General features: G+C 47.5%; 1 protein-coding gene across 1 annotated transcript in view; it reads right to left on the bottom strand.

The window, feature by feature from the left end:
- Positions 1-21,641, bottom strand: part of LOC142311968 (uncharacterized) — an 89,067-nt gene extending 67,426 nt beyond the window's left edge. Inside the window, 4 exon segments of the mRNA XM_075350831.1 lie at positions 2,483-2,634; positions 14,180-14,270; positions 20,849-20,946; positions 21,524-21,641. Of these exon segments, the coding sequence (XP_075206946.1) occupies positions 2,483-2,634; positions 14,180-14,270; positions 20,849-20,946; positions 21,524-21,608 (426 nt within the window). The 5' untranslated portion in view covers positions 21,609-21,641.
- Between the last annotated feature and the right edge of the window lie 692 nt (positions 21,642-22,333).

Raw genomic sequence — 22,333 nt, 5'->3', positions numbered from 1 at the left:
GAGATTGTCGCATCCATGAGATTTGACAAGCTCGGCGTTTTACCCGGCTCTTCCCAATTGCCCTGATTCAGTGGTAATCGGGGTAATGAGCGGTTAATAACAGCGCAGAACTGTCATGAAGCCCAAAATTAGTGATGGGAAGGGTTCTCTGAGAACCCCATCACTAATCCTATAAGTAAAAATAAATAAACACAAACACAGAGAAAAATCCTTTATTTGGAAAAAAGAATACAAAAGCACACCTTCTTTCACCACTTTATTAACCCCCAAAAACAACCCTGTAGGTCTGACGTAATCCATACGAAGTCCCATAACGGTTCTGTCTCTGCTACATTTGAGCCTGGAGAGACTGAAAATATGTACTCTCTCTCCAAGCTCCGGGAAACACTGACAAGAAGGACCCGTCAGGCAGCAGTGATGTCAGTTCACTGGAGGTCATACCCGGGTTCTCACGGTATGATCTCTGGTGACATAAAGCACTCTGGCTTAAAGTGAGGGGCTGTACCCTGCCAGCTCTTTAGCACTGACAGTGGCGGCGAAGGGTCTGGGAGTGCAGCCTGCTCCCCCCTGCCACTGTTAAAGTGCAGGGCTATGTCCCACCAGCACTTTAACAAAGACAGTGAGGCTGCCCCGCACACCCCGGCAAGAAGCGGGACACGGTGGGGTTTTTGCTAAAGGTGCGCTGTCTCTAAGAAACTGAACTTTTGAATCAGGGGCTGGAGATCTTAGTGCAGCTCTGTTGGGACACACTGATAAGATTCCCAGGGTGTTTTTGGAAAATTGTGAGGTTTTTGCCAAAAGTGCGCTGTCTCTTAAAGGGCTGGCAGGGAGCAGGACACAGCCCCGCACTTTAACAGTGACAGTGCTAGCAGGGTGGTGCGGGCCAGCCGTGATCAGCGGAGTCGTCACTCAGGGAAGGAGGACAATCGGAACCTTTCAGTGGTGACTGCAACTTAGCTGAGTGACGTCACGAGAGCTGAATCACCATGGGACCTCGTGTGGATTATGTCGGACCTGCAGGGGTGTTTTTGGGGGGTTAATAAAGTGATGAAAGAGGGTTTTTTTGTATTTTATTCCAAATAAAGGATTTTCTCGGTGTTTGTGTTTATTTCTTTTTACTTACTGGATTAGTGATGGAGGGGTCTCATAGACCCCTTCCCATCACTAATTTTGGGCTTAATTACAGTTGTGACCGGTTAACCCCTATTACCCTGATTGCCACTGCATCAGGGCAGTCAGGAAGAACCGGGTAAAGTGCCCAGCTTGTCGCATCTAATGGCTGCGACAATCTCGGGAAGCTACAGGTTGCAATTTTTAGGCTGGGGGGGCAGCCTAATAACCATAGGCTTTCCCAGTCTGAGTATACCAGCCCCAGCTGTACGGCTTTATCATGGCTGGTTATCAAAATTGGGGGGGGGGGGATGGGACTGCATGCCGTTTTTTTAATTTTAATTTTTTTTTTTAAATAATTAAATTAAAAAAGCCACATACGGTTCCTCTTATTTTGATACACAGACAAGATAAGTGCAGGATTGGAGGCTGCAGCCTGTAGCCATATGCTTTATCTATGCTGGGTATCATAATATGAGGGGACCCTACGCCAATTGTTTTGTTTATTTATTTTTAGACCACAATAATGACCCACATACAGCGCCTGTGATTGATTGCCGTCAGATACGGTCACACAGGCCTGGGGCGCATCTGACAGCAACCAATCACAGACGCCAGGACTGCCGGTGAGCAGGGAAAGCAGTGCATATGCGATTAGCCTAATGCATGGCACGGGAAGCGAATGCGTGACCTGGAAGCAGTTTGCCACCATTACAGAGCCTCGGTAAGTAAGAAGCAATGGCATCAATTCTCATTGTTTTTTTATTACTCCTTTATTTTTTATTTTTTTAATTTCTCAAGTGCTGGATCTAGATCAAACACCTGAAATCCCGGGCCCAGCACCCACGTACCTTTGAAACTGCGCGGATCCGGACTTTCAGAGTCCGGGTCCACTCATCCCTAGAAAGTACTTGACCCTGACTTGTTTCTTCCTGACAGCGGAGGTTGCTATTCTAAGATCATGTAATAGCACCCGCACTTCTCAATGGCTGACCAAATAACTGCACCATAAGCTATAAACGAAGTGTAACACAAAAATAACAACCAGCAAATGAAGTACACACAGGCAGAGGGAGAGACAGAGGGAGAGACACAGGGCTAGGAACGTGCAAACAGTCATACAGGAATGATGGAATAAAAAAAATAAAGAATAACAGAATATGTGTAAACACTCCCAAATCTACAAACACAAAATAGGAGAAAACTGGAACAGGAGTCACACAAACTGCAAGGAATAGCAATAGCAATGTCTCAGTAAGAAAACCACAAACAAGGAGCTGGGACTCCAGACAACCATCCATCCAGTAATCTGGGTTCAGACCCCAGAGTGGAGCCATGACAGATATAATGTGACGTCATTAGAATCTCTCACCTCTCCAGTAAGCCGGAAGAGGATCTCTAGGGTTAGGTGTAATATCCTCTCTGCCATCTTGTCCTGGTCGCTATCCATCCTTGACGGATCAATCATGAAAACTCTTCGATATATAGAAAATGTCCACTGAGAGGATCCGATATTGTAGGGACCTGAATGGGAAGAGGATGACTATGTAAAATCATAAAGATCCCATGTAAGAAAATTCCTGTGGCTCCGCAGGTGGAGGCATGTGGCTACTGGCATTAATGTGATTGGCTGGCCGCAAGGCATCATCAGGTCTATATAAAACCCATTGATGCGATGCTTGTCACAAACTGTTTTTTCAACTTTCAGCTGACAAAGTAAGTTTCCCTCCCTACATATTCTACACTTGCACCCTCTAATGCTTGTCATGAGGCACTAAATAGTTTTGTTTAGCCTTGTTTAAACTAATCAATAAATAATTGAAAAAAAATTACGTAGGGTCCCTCTCATTTTTGATAACTAGAAAAGGTAAACCAGGCAGCTGGAAGATGATATAAGACAGAGAAGGCCCATGTTTTTTTGGCCCTTCCCAGCCTAAAAATAGCAGCCTGCAGCTGCCCCAGAAGTGGCAAATCACGTAACAAGCGCCATCCCTTGCGCTTTGCCCTGGCTCTTCCCAATAGCGGTTTCAATCAGGTAATGGTTTTTGGGGTTGATGTCAGCTGTGAATTGCTGAAAAAGAAGGGAATTTTGTTACTTACCATAAATTCCTTTTCTTCTAGCTCTTATTGGGAGACCCAGACGATTGGGGTATAGCTACTGCCCTCCGGAGGCCACACAAAGCACTACACTAAAAAGTGCAAGGCCCCTCCCCTTCTGGCTATACCCCCCCGTGACATCACGGGTTCTCCAGTTTTAGTGCCAAAGCAAGAAGGAGGAAAGCCAATAACTGGTTTAAACAAATTAACTCCGAGTAACATCGGAGAACTGAAAAACCGTTCAACATGAACAACATGTGTACCCGCAACAACAAAAAAAATCCCGAAGGACAACAGGGCGGGTGCTGGGTCTCCCAATAAGAGCTAGAAGAAAAGGAATTTACGGTAAGTAACAAAATTCCCTTCTTCTTCAGCGCTCTATTGGGAGACCCAGACGATTGGGACGTCCAAAAGCTGTCCCTGGGTGGGTAAAGAAATACCTCATGTTAGAGCTGCAAGACAGCCCTCCCCTATGGGGAAGCCACTGCCGCCTGCAGGGCTCTTCTACCTAGGCTGGCGTCCGCCGAAGCATAGGTATGCACCTGATAATGTTTGGTGAAAAATGTGCAGGCTCGACCAGGTAGCTGCCTGGCACACCTGTTGAGCCGTAGCCTGGTGTCGTAATGCCCAGGATGCACCTACGGCTCTGGTAGAATGGGCCTTCAGCCCTGAAGGAACCGGAAGCCCCGCAGAACGGTAGTCTTCAAGAATTGGTTCTTTGATCCATCGAGCCATGGTGGCTTTAGAAACCTGCAACCCCTTGCGCATACCAGCGACAAGGACAAAAAAAGCATCAGAGCGGCGCATGGGCACCGTGCGGGAAATGTAGATTCTGAGTGCTCTCACCAGAACTAACAACTGTAAATCCTTTTCATACCGGAGAACCGGATGAGAACAAAAGGAAGGTAAGGATATATCCTGATTAAGAAGAAACGCGGATACAACCTTAGGGAGAAACTCCTGAATAGGGCGCAGCACCACCTTGTCCTGGTGGAATACTAGGAAGGGAGCCTTGAATGACAGAGCCGCCAGCTCAGACACTCGCCGAAGCGACGTGATCGCAACCAGAAAGGCCACTTTCTGTGACAGGCGCGAAAGGGAAACTTCCCTCAGAGGCTCGAACGGCGGCTTCTGGAGAGCAACTAGTACCCTGTTCAGATCCCATGGATCTAACGGCCGCTTGTACGGGGGCACAATATGACAAACCCCCTGTAGTAACGTGCGCACCTTAGGAAGACGTGCTAGACGCTTCCGAAAAGAACACGGATAGTGCCGAGACTTGCCCTTAAAGGGAGCCGAGCGACCAACCTCTTTCCCAACCAGATTGCAGGAGGGAAGGCAAAGTAGACAATGCCGATGGCCAGGGAGACACTCCCTGAGCAGAACACTAAGATAAGAATATCTTCCACAAGTTGTGGTAGATCTTGACAGACCGCGGCTGGCTAGCCCGTCTCATGGTAGCAATGACGTCGTGCTCACGGTCGACCGACGGTGAGATGCCACAGATCTCGGTACCACGACCTCCCCGGCCAGTCTGGGGCGACGAGGATGGTGTGGCAGCAATCGGTAGCTGGAACTGTGACCAATCCTGAGCCAAGGCGCCTGTCGCCAAAGCTCTTTGATCGTAAGACCGCGTCATGAAAATCGGGACCTTGTTGTTGCCGAGAAGCCATGACGTCGACGTCCGTCCTCATCCTGCGGCTACAGATTTCTTGAAAACAAACGGGTGCAGAGCCCATTCCCCTGCGTCCACGCCCTGGCGACTGAGGAAGTCTGCTTCCTAGTGTTGTACGCCCGGGATGTGAACAGCTGATATGGTGTATGCTCTGTCTTCTACCCATAGCAGAATCCGCCGGACCTCTTGAGAGGCTTGCCGACTGCGTAGTCCGCCTTGGTGGTTGGTGTATGCCACCACTGTGGATAGTCCGACTGAATTCGGATCTATGTGCATTCCAGCCACTGCAGGAAGGCTGGCAGTGCAAGATACACTGCCCAGAGTTCCAGACCACTGAGTTGAAGAGTGGACTCCTCTGAAGACGGTCTTTGACCGTCTGGAAAAGTGGGACGTTCCTGTGTAGGGACATCGACTTCCCTCCCATAAGCGAAGAATGTGCTATTGAGGCGGACGCAGATGAAACTGCGTGAAAAAAGCTCGCCTCAGGATGAGGCGCCTCCTTGAAGGAGAGACTGCCCCGTCGTCTGTAGTGAACGCTGTTTGTCCAGCGGAAGCTTCACTATCGCTGGTAGAGTGTGAAAACTCTCCAGGAGATGCCAGCGATTGGGTTCAACCTTGCAAAGTGGAAGACCCACCCGAAACTCTGGGAAGGGTCCAGCGCCATGTTTAGGTTGTGTTGGCATGCTTCTAAAGGAGAGTGCCTTGACCATTAGATTGCCCAAGTAAGGGATCACAGAGTGACCGTGAGAGCGCGGGACTGCTCCCTCTGCTGCCACGAACTTGGTGAACACCCGTGGGGCTGTCGCCAGCCGAAGGGTAGGGCTACGAAACGAAATATTCTCGTCTTTAATAACGAATTGTAGCCAACGCCGGTGCCTCGGAGCAATCGGCACGTGTAGATAAGCATCCTAAAGTCTATTGATGCTAGGAAAACTCCTTGAGACAGAGAGGCAATGACGGAGCGGAGTGATGCCATCCGGAACCGCCTGGTTTTCACGTGCTTGTTAAGCAGTATAAATTCCAGAACGGGACGGAAGGAGCCGTCCTATTTTGGCACCACGACCAGGTCGGAGCAAAATGCGTATCTGGTTCCTGAAGAGGAACAGGGATTACCGCTCTTTCTGCCTGCAGAAGAGCCTCGGCTCGGTCGGTGCGGTAGTTCGAAAACAAACTGACTCTCACTCACAGGCCCTTGACCTGCGGCAGGTAAATGCCGCTAAAGCGGGGGAGTCTGCCCCCCCGCGGATGCGGAGTGAGAGGGCTGAAAATTATGAGGAAAACGCTTTGGTAGCGGTTCCTCCGGCTGCCTTCCCCGGGCGTGATTGAGCCCGCTAGGAATCTATGCCCTTCTGGGCCTTTTGAGTCGTCTTGGACAGTTGAATGATTTCATTCAACCCTTACCAACAGACTATCACTAGATACAGGCAACCTGGTTAAGCACTTCGTTGGAAGCAGCCTCTGTTCCAATCTCTCAACTACTAGGCTCTGCGTAAAAACACGGAGTTGGCGGATGCCACTGACGTCCGGCTCGTAGAGTCTCGGACAGCAACAACAGCATGATTCGCCATGCCGACATTGCGAGTTAAAGACGCTGCTGGGACCGAGAGTACCTGTGACAGCGACCCCCTGCGCAATACTAGCTGAAATAGCTTGGTGCCTTCACGGCTGCGACTGCCGGAGCAACCGACCTGCCGATAGCTTCATAGACAGATTGCAACCAGAGGCCAATCTGCCTGTCAATGGCATTTTGAAGTGAAGTCCCATCCACCACTACAACTATAGATCTAGCTGCAAGCATGGAGATTGGGGGATCCACATTTGGATACTGGGTCTAGCGCTTGACCACGTCAGGGGGGAGAGACACGTGTCTCATTAATACGGTCGGAGAAACGCTTATCGTGATAAGCGTGTCGTTTCTGGACTGCGTCTCTGGAGTCAGAGTGCTAAACAAGTACTCAATATACGCTTGAGATACTGAAATAGAGAGTTCTCTTGCTGTGAAGCTGACCCCTCCACTGGAGGAGTTGAGGGAGAAATACCCAACCTTTCGTTGATGGACGCAATAAGATTATTCACTATAGCGTCACCATCCGGTGTATCCGGATTGAGAGCGGTCTCAGGATCAGAGTCCTGAACAGCTACGTCTGCCTCATCGTACAGAGAGTACTCCAGCTGGGACCTTGACCAGTGATGGAGTCGAGGGCTAATCCCAGCGAGCCCGCTTAGGCCATCTGGGACTGTCGACCGTGTCGGATGCCTGCTCTCTGGGATGCCTGGAATCACTCTGGCGCCTTGAGATGCTCCAAATCAGGGCGACCAGTGTCATTGCAACCATATTGCCCACGGTCTGCTTGGGGTGCAAAGTCTGTAAGATGTCAGTCATAGTCACAGACAATATATATCAGCGGAAAAACTGCAACTTCGTCCCTGTCTCTGGACAGGGCTCACAGGTGGTTCCTTTGGCCACATATAGCAGAGACCCCGGTTGAGCAATTGCACGCACTGGGGGTCCTGGAACCGTATGACATGCAGTACAAGCAGCATAGAAAGCCCGTGCATTGGCAACTTGTCTTTTTCTGCTGTTGTTGTCTAGCTATCTAAGAGCCTAGCCGAGTATAGCGACCGTACAGTGAATAGTCATACAAGCATGAAGTACAAATAAACACTTCAGTACATGTAGTACACGCAGCATTGAAAACTTGTGGCTTGGCACATTTGCTCTTCTGCTGCTGTTGTCTATTTATCTAGGAACATGAAACAAGGATAGCGACATACAGTGAATGTATAGCATACAAGCATGACAGTAAACACTGCAGCCCATGCAATCCAAGCAGCATTGAAAGCTTGCGCGTTAGCACCCTAGCCTTTCTGCTGCTGTTGTCTATTTATCCAGGAACATTAGCCAAGGATAGCGACATACAGTGAATGTATAGCATACAAGCATGACAGTAAACACTGCAGCCCATGCAAGTCAAGCAGCATTGAAAACTTGTGCCGTAGCACCATTGCTCTACTGCTGCTTTTGTCTGTTTATCTGGGCGCAATAGCCAAGAATAGCGACATACAGTGAATGTATAGCATAACAATAAACCGTGCAGCACATGCAAGCGAAGCAGCATTGAAAGCTTGTGCCTTAGCACAAATTGCTCTACTGCTGCTGTTGCCCAATCTGACAGTAAACACTGCAGCACATGCAAACGAAGAAGCATTGAAAGCTTGTGCCTCAGCAGCATTGCTTATTTGCTGCTGTTGCCCAGAATAGCGACAGTACAGTGCCGTGCATAGCATATCAGCACACAGTCCAAAAGCCCACTTCAGCATTAGTGGTGTCAGTACTGCTTACCGCCCGCACAAGAGCGGGTGCGAGGTCGCCCAAAAACCTGTGACTGGTTCCGTTCTCCCAGAGTGGAAACCATAATGGCTGCCGGCTTCTCTCCCCCGTCCTGTGCAGAGGGGCGGGCCGTGGGCGAGCCCCAGCCAAGAGCGGGAACCCGGCGTCTCACTGTGTTCAGTGAGAGGGGGCTGGAGAATGCAAAGCAGACTCCAGCTCCCTGCGCTGAGCTTCTGAACAGCGTCCCGCCCCTCCTCTGACTGGCAGGGCTGGGGCGGGAACGAAACGAAAACCAGGCCGCAAAGCCGGGGACTCGAGTAATAAGCGCGGCCGTCCTATGTGCACGGCCGACGCCGAAGTCCCCCGGCGCACCACAAGTCCCAGCCGCGCCACAATGTAAAAAAAAAACAACCAGCAGCGGCCGGCGCGGCCGTTTTCAATACATAAATTCACTCAGCAAAGCTGCAGTGAATAATAGCACCAGCGCCCTGCGCTGTTGTCCCCGGCGCACTAACACTCCCAGCAATGCTGGTGTGTGTGGGCGCGATGTGCATGGGGACACAGAGTACCTTGATGTAGCAGGGCCCTGTCCCTGACGATACTCAGCTCCATATCCAGCAGGTTCTTTTGGGTCTGTGGATGGAGCTCGGTCTCTGTGCCTGGAGACCGGTAAGATCCCACTTCACCCAGAGCCCCTCATGGGGATGGGGAAGGAAAGCAGCATGTGGGCTCCAGCCTCTGTACTAGCAATAAGTACCTCAACCTTACAACACCATCCACGGGTGAGAAGGGAGCATGCTGGGGGCCCTATATGGGCTCTCTTTTCTTCCATCCGAAATAGTCAGCAGCTACTGCTGACTACACACTGTGGAGCTATGCATGGATGTCTGACCTCCTTCGCACACAAAGCTAAAACTGGAGAACCCGTGATGTCACGGGGGGGTATAGCCAGAAGGGGAGGGGCCTTGCACTTTTTAGTGTAGTGCTTTGTGTGGCCTCCGGAGGGCAGTAGCTATACCCCAATCGTCTGGGTCTCCCAATAGAGCGCTGAAGAAATAATAAATTACTGAATAAGGAATAGTGTGGGGGAGTCTTTATTCAAAACTGAACACCAATTATTATAAACCAGGTAGAGAAATAATCTACCCGAAATTAATTAAGTCCAGAAAGTGATGGTCCTCCTGTCCTGTGCCTGTGTCCTCTGACCTCGGCACTAATCTACACCCCCTTGGGCTTTGGGTCAATTAACGGCACACAGTCAGATACAGGGATTATTAGGGATAGCCGACGTTGAGCGGGGGCGCCCAAAACCTTATGGTGTATTAACCTCCGCGGCCAGGAAGGAGTGAGATCAGGGATTTGTAGCATGGCCCTTACCTTGATATCTTATTGTTATCCCTGAAACCACTAAGCAAAATCACCTCTGGCTATCCCTCACCGTTTGAGACTAATATCCCTATCAGAGTCTATTCAGCTCTGCACGACCTGGTGTGTGCTCACTGACTGATATAGCTATATATGTGAGATATGGCTTGATTTTAACCCCAGCCCAAGGGGGTGTAGATTAGTGCCAAGGTCAGAGGACACAGGGACAGGAGGACCATCACTTTCTGGGACTTAATTAATTTCGGGTCCACAAATAATTTGTTGGTCGATTGTACTGAGTAGCAGTCCTAAATAGCTACCTGTAGAACCCCTCCCCTTTTTTCATATATTTCCAAAGGGGAGTGTGTGTATAAATATTACGATTGTGAATTGTTCATAGGACCAACAATAACACCTAATACTAATTAGTGTACTGACTATGCACATTGTGTGACTGAACCACTCTGACCTCGGCACTAATCTACACCCCCTTGGGCTTTGGGTCAATTAATGGCACACAGTCAGATATGGGGATTATTAGGCATAGCCGACGTTGAGCGAGGGCGCCCAAAACCTTATGGTGTATTAACCTCCGCGGCCAGGAAGGAGTGAGATCAGGTATTTGTAGCGTGGCCCTTACCTTGATATCTTATTGTTATCCTAAAACCACTAAGCAAAATCACCTTGGGCTATCCCTCACCGTTTTAGACTAATATCCCTATCAGAGTCTATTCAGCTCTGCACGACCTGGTGTGTGCTCACTGACCGATATAGCTATATATGTGAGATATGGCTTGATTTTAACCATTTTTAAGGTTTATAAATTAAAAATTGTTTTTAGAGAAATTTGTTTTTCGGTCTATTAGAGTCTTTATTCAAAGAAACTATTTTTTCACGTGCGTGTTTGTTTTTTTCACCTTTCATTTACCGGGTTAGTTATGGGGGATTTCCAATAGATGCATCTCAATTACTAACCACTGGGCTTGATGTCAGCTGACATCAACCCCTAAAAAAATATTACCTTGATTGCCAATGCACCAAGGAATTCAGGAAAAGTCGGGGTAAAGCACCAGAATTGGCACATCTTATGGATGTGCCAATTTTGGGCAGTTGCGGGCTGCTATTTTTTAGTCTGGTGTGACGCCACAGGGCCGTGGGGTACTTTGTCTCGGGCCCATGGTGCGCAGTGGGGTCAGTCGTGGTCGCGGCCCGGTACCGTGGCCCTTGGGGTGCCGTTCCCCAGAAAAGAAAGGGAAAGAAAGTAATAAAAATAAACGAAAAAATAAAAATAATAAAAGTTCTCAACTACGCCACTTGCGGTGTGCGGCCAGGTTATTTGGGGCCGCCGCTGCAGGTTTCTGCTGGGGCTGATAGAGTGATGCAGCTTGGATGCTTGCCCTCCAGAAGCAACGACAGGCCCCAGCAGTGAATGATGGGGATAGTAGTGGGGAACCATCTGTGTGAGTGCTCGGGGCGATAAGGAAATAGTCCACACCAGTATTGCAGTTTCAACTTGCCTTTACTTTGCTGCGGTGGTACCTGAACCCGTGGGTGCCGGTTCCAGGTGTACCCACTCCCCTTGTTCTCCGTGCCAGCTGTGACCTGGGATGTCTGTCCTCTGCGCACACTCGTTGTGGTTGGAGTCCCATGGCCTAGAGCTACTCGGAAGTCCCTTTTCTTTAGCCTTGGCCCTCATGAAGGCAGCTTGGACTATTTAAGGGGTTCTGTCCCCGGCCCCCTCTTTGCTGCTTGTGCTTCAGACTCTGGTTGGCGATGGACCCTGGAGATCTTCTCGCCCGGTAGAGTTAACAGCTGACTATAAAGTGTCCCACTGTCCTAGGGTCTGCACCCTGCCTTGTGCTGGGTCCTGTGAGCCTTGGTTCCAGACTTCCACAGGCCTTTCGTGGTTCCTGGAGTCTGACGCTTCCACAGGTTACCCACGGTGCCTGGAGTCCTGGTCCCGTACTCCACAGTCCCTCACTCCTTTTACAGCACTCCTGTGGTTCTTCAGGTCAGTTTCTGTACTTTCACTCTCTCCTTTCACTTCTCCTCACACTGCTGCTCCTCACTTCCTCTTCCTGAAGACTTCTGTCTCTCTCTCTGTCTCACTGTAGACTCCTGTCTCTCTTCCCTCCAGCTCCCAACTGATCACTCGCCCCTCCCCCTCGCTGGGTCTCTCCCTCCAGGTTGGGTGGCTACTATCCAATCAGTGCCCACCCCTTTTACCTGTTACTAGGCAGTCTCCCAGTCTGGTGTTAGGGTTGTGTGTGTGGCTTGAAGGTGCTGGTGTACTTGCTGACATGGGTATTCAGGGGTTTGGGTTTCCACTGGTTACATTTGTGGCACCTGGTACCGCAGGGGTGCTATATTGGGTAGGACCAAATATTCATGGACATTCCCAGCCTGATAAAACCAGCCCACAGATGTCTGCGTTACCTTGGGCAGTTATCAAAAATAGAAGGGATCCCATGCAGTTTTTTAATTATTATTTTAGATGCGTTTTAGGTGTGTTTATGCTGCGTAAACGCACTTAGGGTATGTTCACACTATCAATGTTTGTTTGCGCGTTCACGCAGCTAAAACTTCCACATGAATCCCGCACCTCCGCTCACTTGTGTGTATGGCACTTCAGGATTCTCACTGACTTTGCTGGCATCAAGATTTCCATCAGGTTTTGTGACAAATCGGCAATAATAAAAAAAAAAAAAAAAAAAAAAAAAAGAGCATAACAAAATAAGGCAAAAGCGTTGAAAGAATGGACATGCTGCAGATTTTTTTCTGTACCAAATCTGCAAGTCAGAAATAAACAAACATTGTGTACATGACACTTTAGGAATCTCATTGATTTTGCTGCTAACAGGGTATGCTTTATATTTTGTAACAAATCAGCAATCTAAAAAATATGAAAAGAAAAAAAAAAAAACAACCACTCGGCAAAAACAAGTGCACAAAGCCTTAATTATGTAGAATAGACAGATTAGAATAGCTAGAGATTCTGCAGCCATATAACGTCCCACCCCCTACATATTATAAACTTGCACCCTTTAGTGTCTTTCATGTGGCAATAAAGGGTGTTTAGCCTGTTTTAAGCTAAAAAAAAAAATAATAATATTTAAAGCAAAAGTGATTTAGTTTCCCCCTATCTTTCATAACTAGGCAAGGTTAAACAGATGGCTGCGAGCTGTTATTATCAGGCTAGGTAGGCCCATGGTTATTTTATCCCTTCCCAGCCTAAAAATACCAGAATGCAACTGCAACCAGAAGTGGTGCATGCATTAGTTGTGCCAATTCGGGTGCTTTGCCCCAGGTCTTGCTGAATGCAATTGGGGTAATATTTTTGGGTTGATGTCAGCTGTGTAGTGTCAGCTGGCATCAAGCCCAGTGGTTAATAATGGAGAGGCATCAATCAGACAGCGCAATTACTAACCTGTTAAGTATAAAGAGGAAGAAAAAAAAACAACAAAAAACACCACTATACACACCACACCACGACTCTCTCATTCACCAACTTATTTAAAAACAAAAAAAAAAAGCCATGAAGATTTTTAAATAATCCACTGAATCCGACATAGTAAAAAAAATAGAAACCTGAAAGACATAAAAAGAATTAAAGACAAGAGACAGTCCCTCGTTCATCACTTTATTAGCTGCCCCAAAAATCCCGCAGCTCCGATGTCATTCATAGTGATCCTACGATATCCACAGATTCTGTCATACAACCTATGAAGCCACATTCAGAGAATGAAGCTTCATAGTTTACTCCCAGTCATTTCTTACGAGCGGTGATGTCAGTAACGTCACCACTCGTGAGACATTTCGGGTCTTGCGCTGCCCTCTGCATGACCCAGTGACAGTGGTGATGATGTCAGTAACCTTACATGACTTCACCACCCTTGCCGGGTCTCAAAGGGGGGGGGGCAGCGCGAGACCCAGAATGTCTTATGCTCATGAGCGGTGATGTTACTGAGTTACTGAAATCACAAAGTGAACTATTAACTTTAATTCGTACGACAATCGGTGGACATCATGGATTACGTCGAAGCCTCTGGGGAGGGGGGTTAGGAGCTAACAAAGTGGTGAACGAGGGATTGTCTCTTGCTTTTATTTCTTTAATTATTTCATTTTACGGTCTTTCATGTTATCATTTTTGGACTAAGTTGGATTACTTCGAAATCTTCATGGCTTTCTTATTATTTTATTAAATAAATTGGTGAATGAGACATCGTGTAAGGGAATCTTTAGTCAAATAAAGTATTTTTCATGTGTATGTGTTTTGTTTGTTTTTTTACTTGCTGGGTTATTAATGAGGGTGTCTGATAGAAACCTATCCAATACTAACCCCTTTGTTTCATGCCAGGCAAGGTGCACGTCATAGAGAAAACGTGCAAAATTATAAATTGGCATTTTCCTCTTAATAAATTCGGTGAATCTTTCCTCATCACACCCCTTCATTAAGACTGTCGTACACAGTGCAAGTGAAGCATAAAGTCCAAATCACAAATTCCATGTGAGCACACTCTGATAAACCATATAAAGTTATTATAGAAGCTGGTGATGGAGTAAAATCTGTGACTTCTCTGCATTTAGTGGTCACTACTCACCTGTGCGGTTTTCTGTAGGAATCTCCTCTTTACACCGCTCATCACCCCTCACATATGTCTCTGTAGTATTAATATGGGTCAGATCTTCATCCTAAAAATAATATTGTAAAAGTCACAGACAGATGGAGAAGTCGTGTGAAATGATTCAGAAAAACTGACAGCAGTAGATATCACAGAGCTGCAGGTCTCCTGTAAAATCCAACCTGTCCCCTCCTAATTGTAACCAGCAGTCTCCATAACCAGACAATTGTGAGAAGATCCAGACAACATCTAATGTCTATGATCAGCTTTATCCTCTCATCTCCAAGTATAAACCATACAATGAATGGCCACATTATTACAGACACCCATCTAGTAGCGTTGAATTTACTTTGGCATTTAGGAGTTCAGCAATTTATCGCGTTAAAGATTCCAGGTGATGAAATAGTTCTTAAGGATTACAGACCCATGGGGACATGAAAGCTTCTTACATTTACCGAAAACTAGACTGAGGAGCTGACATGCACTGAACATCCCATTCTACCTCGTCCCAGAGATTCTCAGCCCTGCAGCTGGGCAGGAGAGAGTTACAGAGGGCAAGCCCTGCAGCTGGGCAGGGGAGAGTTACAGAGGGTCAGCCCTGCAGCTGGACAGAAGGGAGTAACAGAGAGTCAGCCCTGCAAATGGGCAGGGGAGTTACAGAGGATCAGCCCTACAACTGAAAAGGAGGGAGTTACAGAAAGTCAGCCCTGCAGCTGGGAAGGGCAGAGTTAGAGGGTCAGCCCTACAGCTGGACAGGAGAGAGTTACAGAGGGTCAGCCCTGCAGCTTGGCAAGGGAGAGTTACAGAGAGTCAGCCCTGCAGCTGGGCAGGAGAGAGTTACAGAGGGTCAGCCCTGCAGCTTGGCAAGGGAGAGTTACAGAGAGTCAGCCCTGCAGCTGGGCAGGGGAGAGTTACAGAGGGTCAGCCCCGCAGCTGGGCAGGGGAGAGTTACAGAGCATCAGCCCTGCAGCTGTGCAGAGGAGTTACAAAGAATTAGCCTCACAGCTTGGCAGGGGAGAAGGGGGGCAGCCCTGCAGCTGCACAGGGGAGATTTACAGAGGGTCAGCCCTGCAGATGGGCAGGGAAGAGTTACAGATGGTCTGCCCTCAGCTCTCTATATTGTGCTAATCAAAGGTTAAAGATATATCAATATACACTGAAAACAATGGCCGGAAGAGGGTGTGTGTGATAAGGAAGGAAATTATTATTAATATTATTATTATGTGAAAATGACCCTGCTATATTTGGTCAAACAATTAATTACCTCACCCCTACTTTGATGGCTGGAGCTGCTTCTCTTTGGCGTGGCTGTGATGTTAGATGATATTGATCATGTTGCTTCTCACAATTGCTTTTTCAGGTTTATTTCAGTCTGGAGCGCAGTCAACTCTTTGTGATAAGATTGGTAAACCATATACATCCCATAGGGGACACTGTATATACATCACAGAAGATGCTGGAGACACATACATCACACAAGGGGCTGGAGACATGTATATGTCCCCAGCCCCTTCTGTGATGTATATGATACAGTCCCTCCTGTGATATATATATTTGCCCCCAGGCCCTCCCTGTGATATATATATTTGCCCCCAGGCCCTCCTGTGATATATATATTTGCCCCCAGGCCCTCCTGTGATATATATATTTGCCCCCAGGCCCTCCTGTGATATATATATATGCCCCCAGGCCCTCCTGTGATGTATATGCCCCCAGGCCCTCCTGTGATGTATATGCCCCCAGGCCCTCCTGTGATGTATATGCCCCCAGGCCCTCCTGTGGTGTATATGCCCCCAGGCCCTCCTGTGATGTATATGCCCCCAGGCCCTCCTGTGATGTATATGCCCCCAGGCCCTCCTGTGATGTATATGCCCCCAGGCCCTCCTGTGATGTATATGCCCCCAGGCCCTCCTGTGATGTATATGCCCCCAGGCCCTCCTGTGATGTATATGCCCCCAGGCCCTCCTGTGATGTATATGCCCCCAGGCCCTTCTGTGATGTATATGCCCCCAGGCCCTCCTGCGGTTATCAGAGACTGAGATCTTGTGCCCCCCTGTTGATTTATATAAGCCACCGTGGACTGATTGTCTAACAGTTTTCGGACATGGTGGCCCTGAAGGACAGGAGAAAAGGCTTTCAACGCCTTCTCTACTGCCCAAAGCTCTCTGAGGTTGGAGGGTTGTGCCACTTTCCAGATCGACCAGGACCCCTGGGATGTAAGCGCGTCCAGGTGTGCACCCCACCCCAGCTGGCTGGCATCTGTAGTGACTACCCTTTGTGCCCGAGTCAGTCATGAGATTCCTATGGAAAGATTGTCCTTGGATGTCCACCATCAGAGGGAATTCCTTGTTAACAAGGATAGAACCATTTCCCATTCTAAATATACTAATTTTCTTTGGGCAGAGAGGATTTCCCACTGAAGACTCCTTGAGTGGAGCTGGCTCTAGGGCACCGCCAGGAAGCAGAACGTCCTGGTTCTTAAAATAGACATGGCCCTCCTGATGGACATCTTGGGATGGCGTATAGCATGTAGTCTAAGCGTTGACATTTTTAAGATTTTGTTCTCTGGTAAGCAACATATCTGGTGTTTTGAATCTGTTCTGAATCCAACAGCATGCCCAGGAATAATGGAACTGTAGCTGGCTACAGCCGAGACTTGGCCCTGTTCATGATCCAGCCCAGGTCCTTCAGAACTACTTGGAGACTAACTGTTCTACACAATGTTGTCGCGAGTTGCCCATGACCAAAAAGTCGTCCTGGTAGAGAACGAAAAGCAGATTCTGGAGTCTCAAGAAGGCTTTCATCTCCGCCACTATTTTTGTAAAAATGTGTGGCGCAATGGAAAGTCTGAATGGAAATGTTGTGAATTGGAAATGACAGATCCTGTCCCGGATGGACAGAGCTACCCTTAAATATTTTTGATGGTCCGGATGAATAGGAACGTGGTAGTAGGCATCTTTGAGGTCTGCTGACTCCCATACATGTTTTAGTTAGCCGTCAGCTTTTTTATCCAAGGGATTTTTTTACATCCATGAATCCTCCAAAGACAAACCCCAAGCTTTGGAAGATTTAGCCACTGCCGCATCTACTTTTGGGGCTTTCTCCCATGGGACAAAATCTTTATTGTCAAATGGATACTTTCTTTTAGAATAGGAGGGGAGAGCTCCTGCTCTATCAGGACAATTCCATTCCTTTTTAATAAGCGATTCCACATTAGCGTTGACAAGAAAGGAAATCTTCCTTTTCTCCTCTAATCCACCAAACATTACATCCTCAAGAGATCTTGGAGTCTTCTCATCTTTAAGGCTTATTGTGGCCTGTATGGCTTTGACCAGTTTATCCATATCCTCAACAGGAAACTATTTTAGTTTTCTTTTTTCCTCAGGATAGTCTTTAAAGAATCTTGTATTTCAGAACGGATAACCGATCTGAGTTCAGCAGAAACCCCCGGGACTCTTCAGCTATTGTGCTGCGTATACATTCCGCACATACCGTATTTTTCGGACTATAAGACGCACCCTGGTTTTAGGAAGAGCAAAACAGGAAAAAAAAATTTTAAGCAAAAAATGTGGTCATGACACACTTATGGGGCGGGGATCTGCTGCTGACACTTTTATGGGGGTAATGTCCCCAAATTCTCTACTAAGGTACCCCATCCTGGAAATGATCCTCCTGCCTTGTATATGATCCCCATCCTTGTATATATGTGTCTCATCCTGGTATAGCCCCCATCCTGATAAATACCCCCATCCTGCTATATACCCCCATCCTGCTCATAATATACCCCCATCCTGCTATATACCCCCATCCTGGTATATGGCCTGTATCCTATGGCACAGAAAAAAAAAAAATTATACTCACCTTTCCTCACTCTCTGCAGCATCGATCATCTTCCTCTGTGTCAGCAGCAGCGCCGCTGACCTGTGTGGAGCCATTCCCTTGCAGCATCGTGATGTCCTCCTGTCTGCCGGCCAGCTGATGTGTGTGGAGACTAGCGGTGCGCACAGCAATGACGTCTTCCCCGTGCTCACCGTTCTCTACACAGATCAGCTGGCTGGCAGACAGGAGGACATCACGATGCTGCAGTGATCAGTGGCCGGTGACTAGACTTATTCACTGCCCCTGCTGATGATGATGCCCGGGGGGCAGTGAATACAGCCGCACATGATCATTCCAGGCTGTAGTTGACAGGGGTGATCCCACGCGTCGGCTCTTTACTATGCGTACACCCCCCGCCCATCATCCCGTCAACCTCTCAGCCCCTGCTTCAGCGCTGAGAGATGATGGGCGGGAGGATGCATGCATATGAAATAAGCGGGCCCACGTGGTCACGGCAGGTGCTGCTACAGCCTGCTCGTGCCGCCAATGACCCGCTCCACCGCAGCACCCTCATTCCCCACAGCCCTACATTCAGACTATAATACGCACCCCTCACTTTCCGCCAACATTTGGGGGAAAAAAAGTTCGTCTTATAGTTAAAAAAAATACGGTAGCTTTTTCTGCCAGTGTGCCGCAAGTGGCGCCTGACACAATGGCATTCCCTGTTTTTCACTTAGAAGTGACTTTTTTGGGTGCAACCTAGTATTTTTACAAGAAAAAAAAACACAAGGGACCCATTAATGAAAGTGACATTCTCAAAGATCACTTACCAATCCAATAGATCAAAGGGTGGAGCCGTGGGAAGACCTGGACCTCTAGCTGCCACAACTGGCCTCACTGGACCGACTGCCATCCTTACGTCCACGCTGAGGTGTCGGGGAGCGCTGTTGCTTGTCCTCATCCATGGTAAGAATGCAGGCATCAGCAAGCGCAGACGCCTGTCTAACCAAAGGTCTTTTACAGCGTATAGCCCTCCTCCTTCGGTCCCAAATGGCTCCTCCCCTTGGCGAATGACTTGGCGAATGACCCTCATCAACTGACGTTAACCCCCTGGGTGGAGGTGGTGATAATGAGACTCAGATACCTGAGGTGCACATGTACGGTCATGTGATGTCAGGTCAGGAAGAGGAGGAGTGGGACAACAGAGCATGACGATGAAGTTGTAGATCCCATTTTGTGTGAAAGCAGAGGCACACAGCCGTTTACTTCAGTAGATGAGGAGCGGAAGAGGGAAGGAGGAAGCCAAGGAGGTTACATTGGCAATTACCATACAAACACGTAGTGATGCAACCATGACAAGCGCTGCATCCTAGGCCACAACTCTGGCTGTGGCCAGCAGCGGTCGCGGGACTGCAGTTCACAGGGAGGGTTGCCTAACCTGTGTCTTTTTTGAAACCACAGAAGATGACCCATCTTTCGTTATCTGCCAACGTTGTAAACAACAATTCAGAAGCAAAAATTCAAATAATTTGACTACTACATGCATAAACCGGGACATACATAAGCTATATGCCTTACTGTGCAAATCTTACTGCGCTAAAAAGCGGCCTACCGGGCCTAACGAACCAATAGCCGCCAAATCAACCATGTCTGCTACTTCTTCCTCCCTCTGTGTCACCGTCGAAACTATTCTCACACAGGTCTCCAACCGCAAAACCTCCACTTGTTTACCAGCTACAGTTCGGTGAGTGAGAGCCCGTCAGCTGTTACGGAAGTGACCATGCCTGGTGTTTTTGACCCATGTGAGACACCATGGTCACATTTTGTGGGTTGCATGGCCCATACCTCCCTGGTGTGCAAACACACTATGGGGAAATGGGGGGGGGGGGATGAAATCATGCTGCCTGCGATGTTTTTAAATATCAAGACTCCAACATGAGTCTCCAAGTTGTGTCTTGTCTATAGTGCCAGGGATCTGGGAACAAGAGGCCTACTACTGTCACTCGTGCATCTCTTGATTTTTTTTAAATGAAAATGCAGTGCTTAAATTCATATGCATAGGAGAATGCAGTCACACAGCCGCATAGTTGTGGACCACTATACAGGCCCAGTTTGATCAATGGCTGGCTCCACTGAACCTGGAGCCAGGGAAGGACGTGTGCGATAACGATGCAAACCTGATGACAAGACTACGCCTGGATGACATCACATGCATTGGATAGATCAACCTGGTTGTACAGAAATTTCTAGGGCACTATTCCCGCCTAGATGCATTGCTGCAGAAGGCACGGTCGCTGTGTGCTCACTTTTTAAAATGGAAATGTCAGGCCACATCTTGTGTATTGCATGGACCATACCTCCCTGCTGTGCAACACACTATGGAGAAATAGGGGTGGAGGCAATTGATGCCACTGTCTTCTTCTCTGCCTGAAATGTTTTTAAATATCAAGACTCCAAGATGGGTCTCCAAGTTGTGTCTTGTCTGTACTGGCAGGGGTAAGGGAGCACCAGCCCGACAACTGTCTCTCATCCAACTCTTTGTTATGTCAATAGTCTACGAAGCTAATGGCTATGCCAACACAGTAGTGGAGCACTGTAAAACATATTTTTGCTTTTTTTCGAAGCTTTTTGTTTTCCCATCAAGTTGTTTTCTCTGCCTTATGTTTGGCCTCCAATTGAATCGAATGTGGTTTGAAAATATTCAGAGTTCGATTCGGCATTTGTTTAGTTGTGGTCGACGAACCAAGCTTTTAAAGATTCAACCACCTCTAACCTTCACAACAGTTTACACATCATAGGGAGATTTCATGAGACCTTCTCTCCATCTACCTGATCATCCTGAGGAACATTGGGATTTTCTTGTTTACAATCTTGTGGAGGAAGAGGACGGGGATATCTCTCTGGTGTTGTCCTCTCACTGGATAGAACTGGAGGAAACACATACAGGGAATGAAATCATTCTTTACATACAGATAATTATAGGCCGTGTGTATTTAGTCCTGTCTATTACCTGGTGATATATAAGGATAAGGCTGCACATCAAACTTAGATAATGGTATAATGCCTCAAGCATATGGAAAAACATTGGAATATACAATAAAAATGCTACTTGCTAATTTGAACATGTGAATAATGAATTGCATACCTGCCATGAATATTAGGAAAAAGGAGATATTTAGCAATCGCATTGATCAATGCGATTGCTAAATATCTCCTTTTTCCTAATATTCATGGCAGGTATGCAATTCATTATTCACATGTTCAAATTAGCAAGTAGCATTTTTCATTGTATATTCCAATGTTTTTCCATATGCTTGAGGCATTATACCTTTATCTAAGTTTGATGTGCAGCCTTATCCTTATATAGTATGCATTTTTTGGCTTGCACTCATAATATATATATATATATATATATATATATATATAAATATATATATATATATATATATATATATATATATATATATTAGTGCTCACTTCAGTTATCCTATTCAGTTATATTACCTGGTGATGTGAGGGGCTGGGGAACCTCCATCATGACGTCCTTGTACTGATCTTTGTGTCCTTCTAAATACTCCCACTCCTCCATGGAGAAATAGACGGTGACATCCTGACATCTTATAGGAACCTGACACATACAATGATACCATCATCCCCCGATCCCTTCATAGTGTTACTGTATAATGTCCCAACATTCCCAGCAGTGTCACCTCTCCAGTCAGCAGCTCAATCATCTTGTAGGTGAGTTCTAGGATCTTCTGGTCATTGATGTCCTCATGTATCAGGGGGTGAGGTGGAGGCCCCGTGATTGGGCTCAGGGGTCTTCCCCATCCCTCAGACACAGGGTCCTGACAGCGCTCACTAGAGGTCTTCTTCACTACTGTGTAATCCTGGTTATGGAGAGACACATTAATAAACCTCACTACAGACATTTCCAGAGTCCTCACCTCTCCAGTTCTGTCCATCTGTTATTCCCATAGATAAGAATGATGGAATGTGACGTCATCAGAATCTCTCACCTCTCCAGTAATCCGGAAGAGGATCTCTAGGGTGAGGTGTAATATCCTCTCCGCCATCTTGTCCCTGTCCTTAGCCATCCTTGATGGGTCAATCAGGAAAATTCTCTTATATAGAAGATCTGAGAGGATCCGATATTGTAGGGACCTGAATGGGGAGAAAATGAAGATGTAACATCAGAAAAATCCCATGTAAGAAATCTCCGGAGCTGTTACCGGCTTCACATGATCCCTACATCCAGTCCTGGCCCCGTCCTGCCCCCAGTATAACACACAATCCAACTATAGTCACACACAG

The sequence above is a fragment of the Anomaloglossus baeobatrachus genome, chromosome 5, assembly GCF_048569485.1.
Source record: "Anomaloglossus baeobatrachus isolate aAnoBae1 chromosome 5, aAnoBae1.hap1, whole genome shotgun sequence".
Classification (NCBI taxonomy): domain Eukaryota; kingdom Metazoa; phylum Chordata; class Amphibia; order Anura; family Aromobatidae; genus Anomaloglossus; species Anomaloglossus baeobatrachus.
Note: the sequence above shows the minus strand (reverse complement) of the source record. Positions and strands in the feature narration are given on the sequence as shown.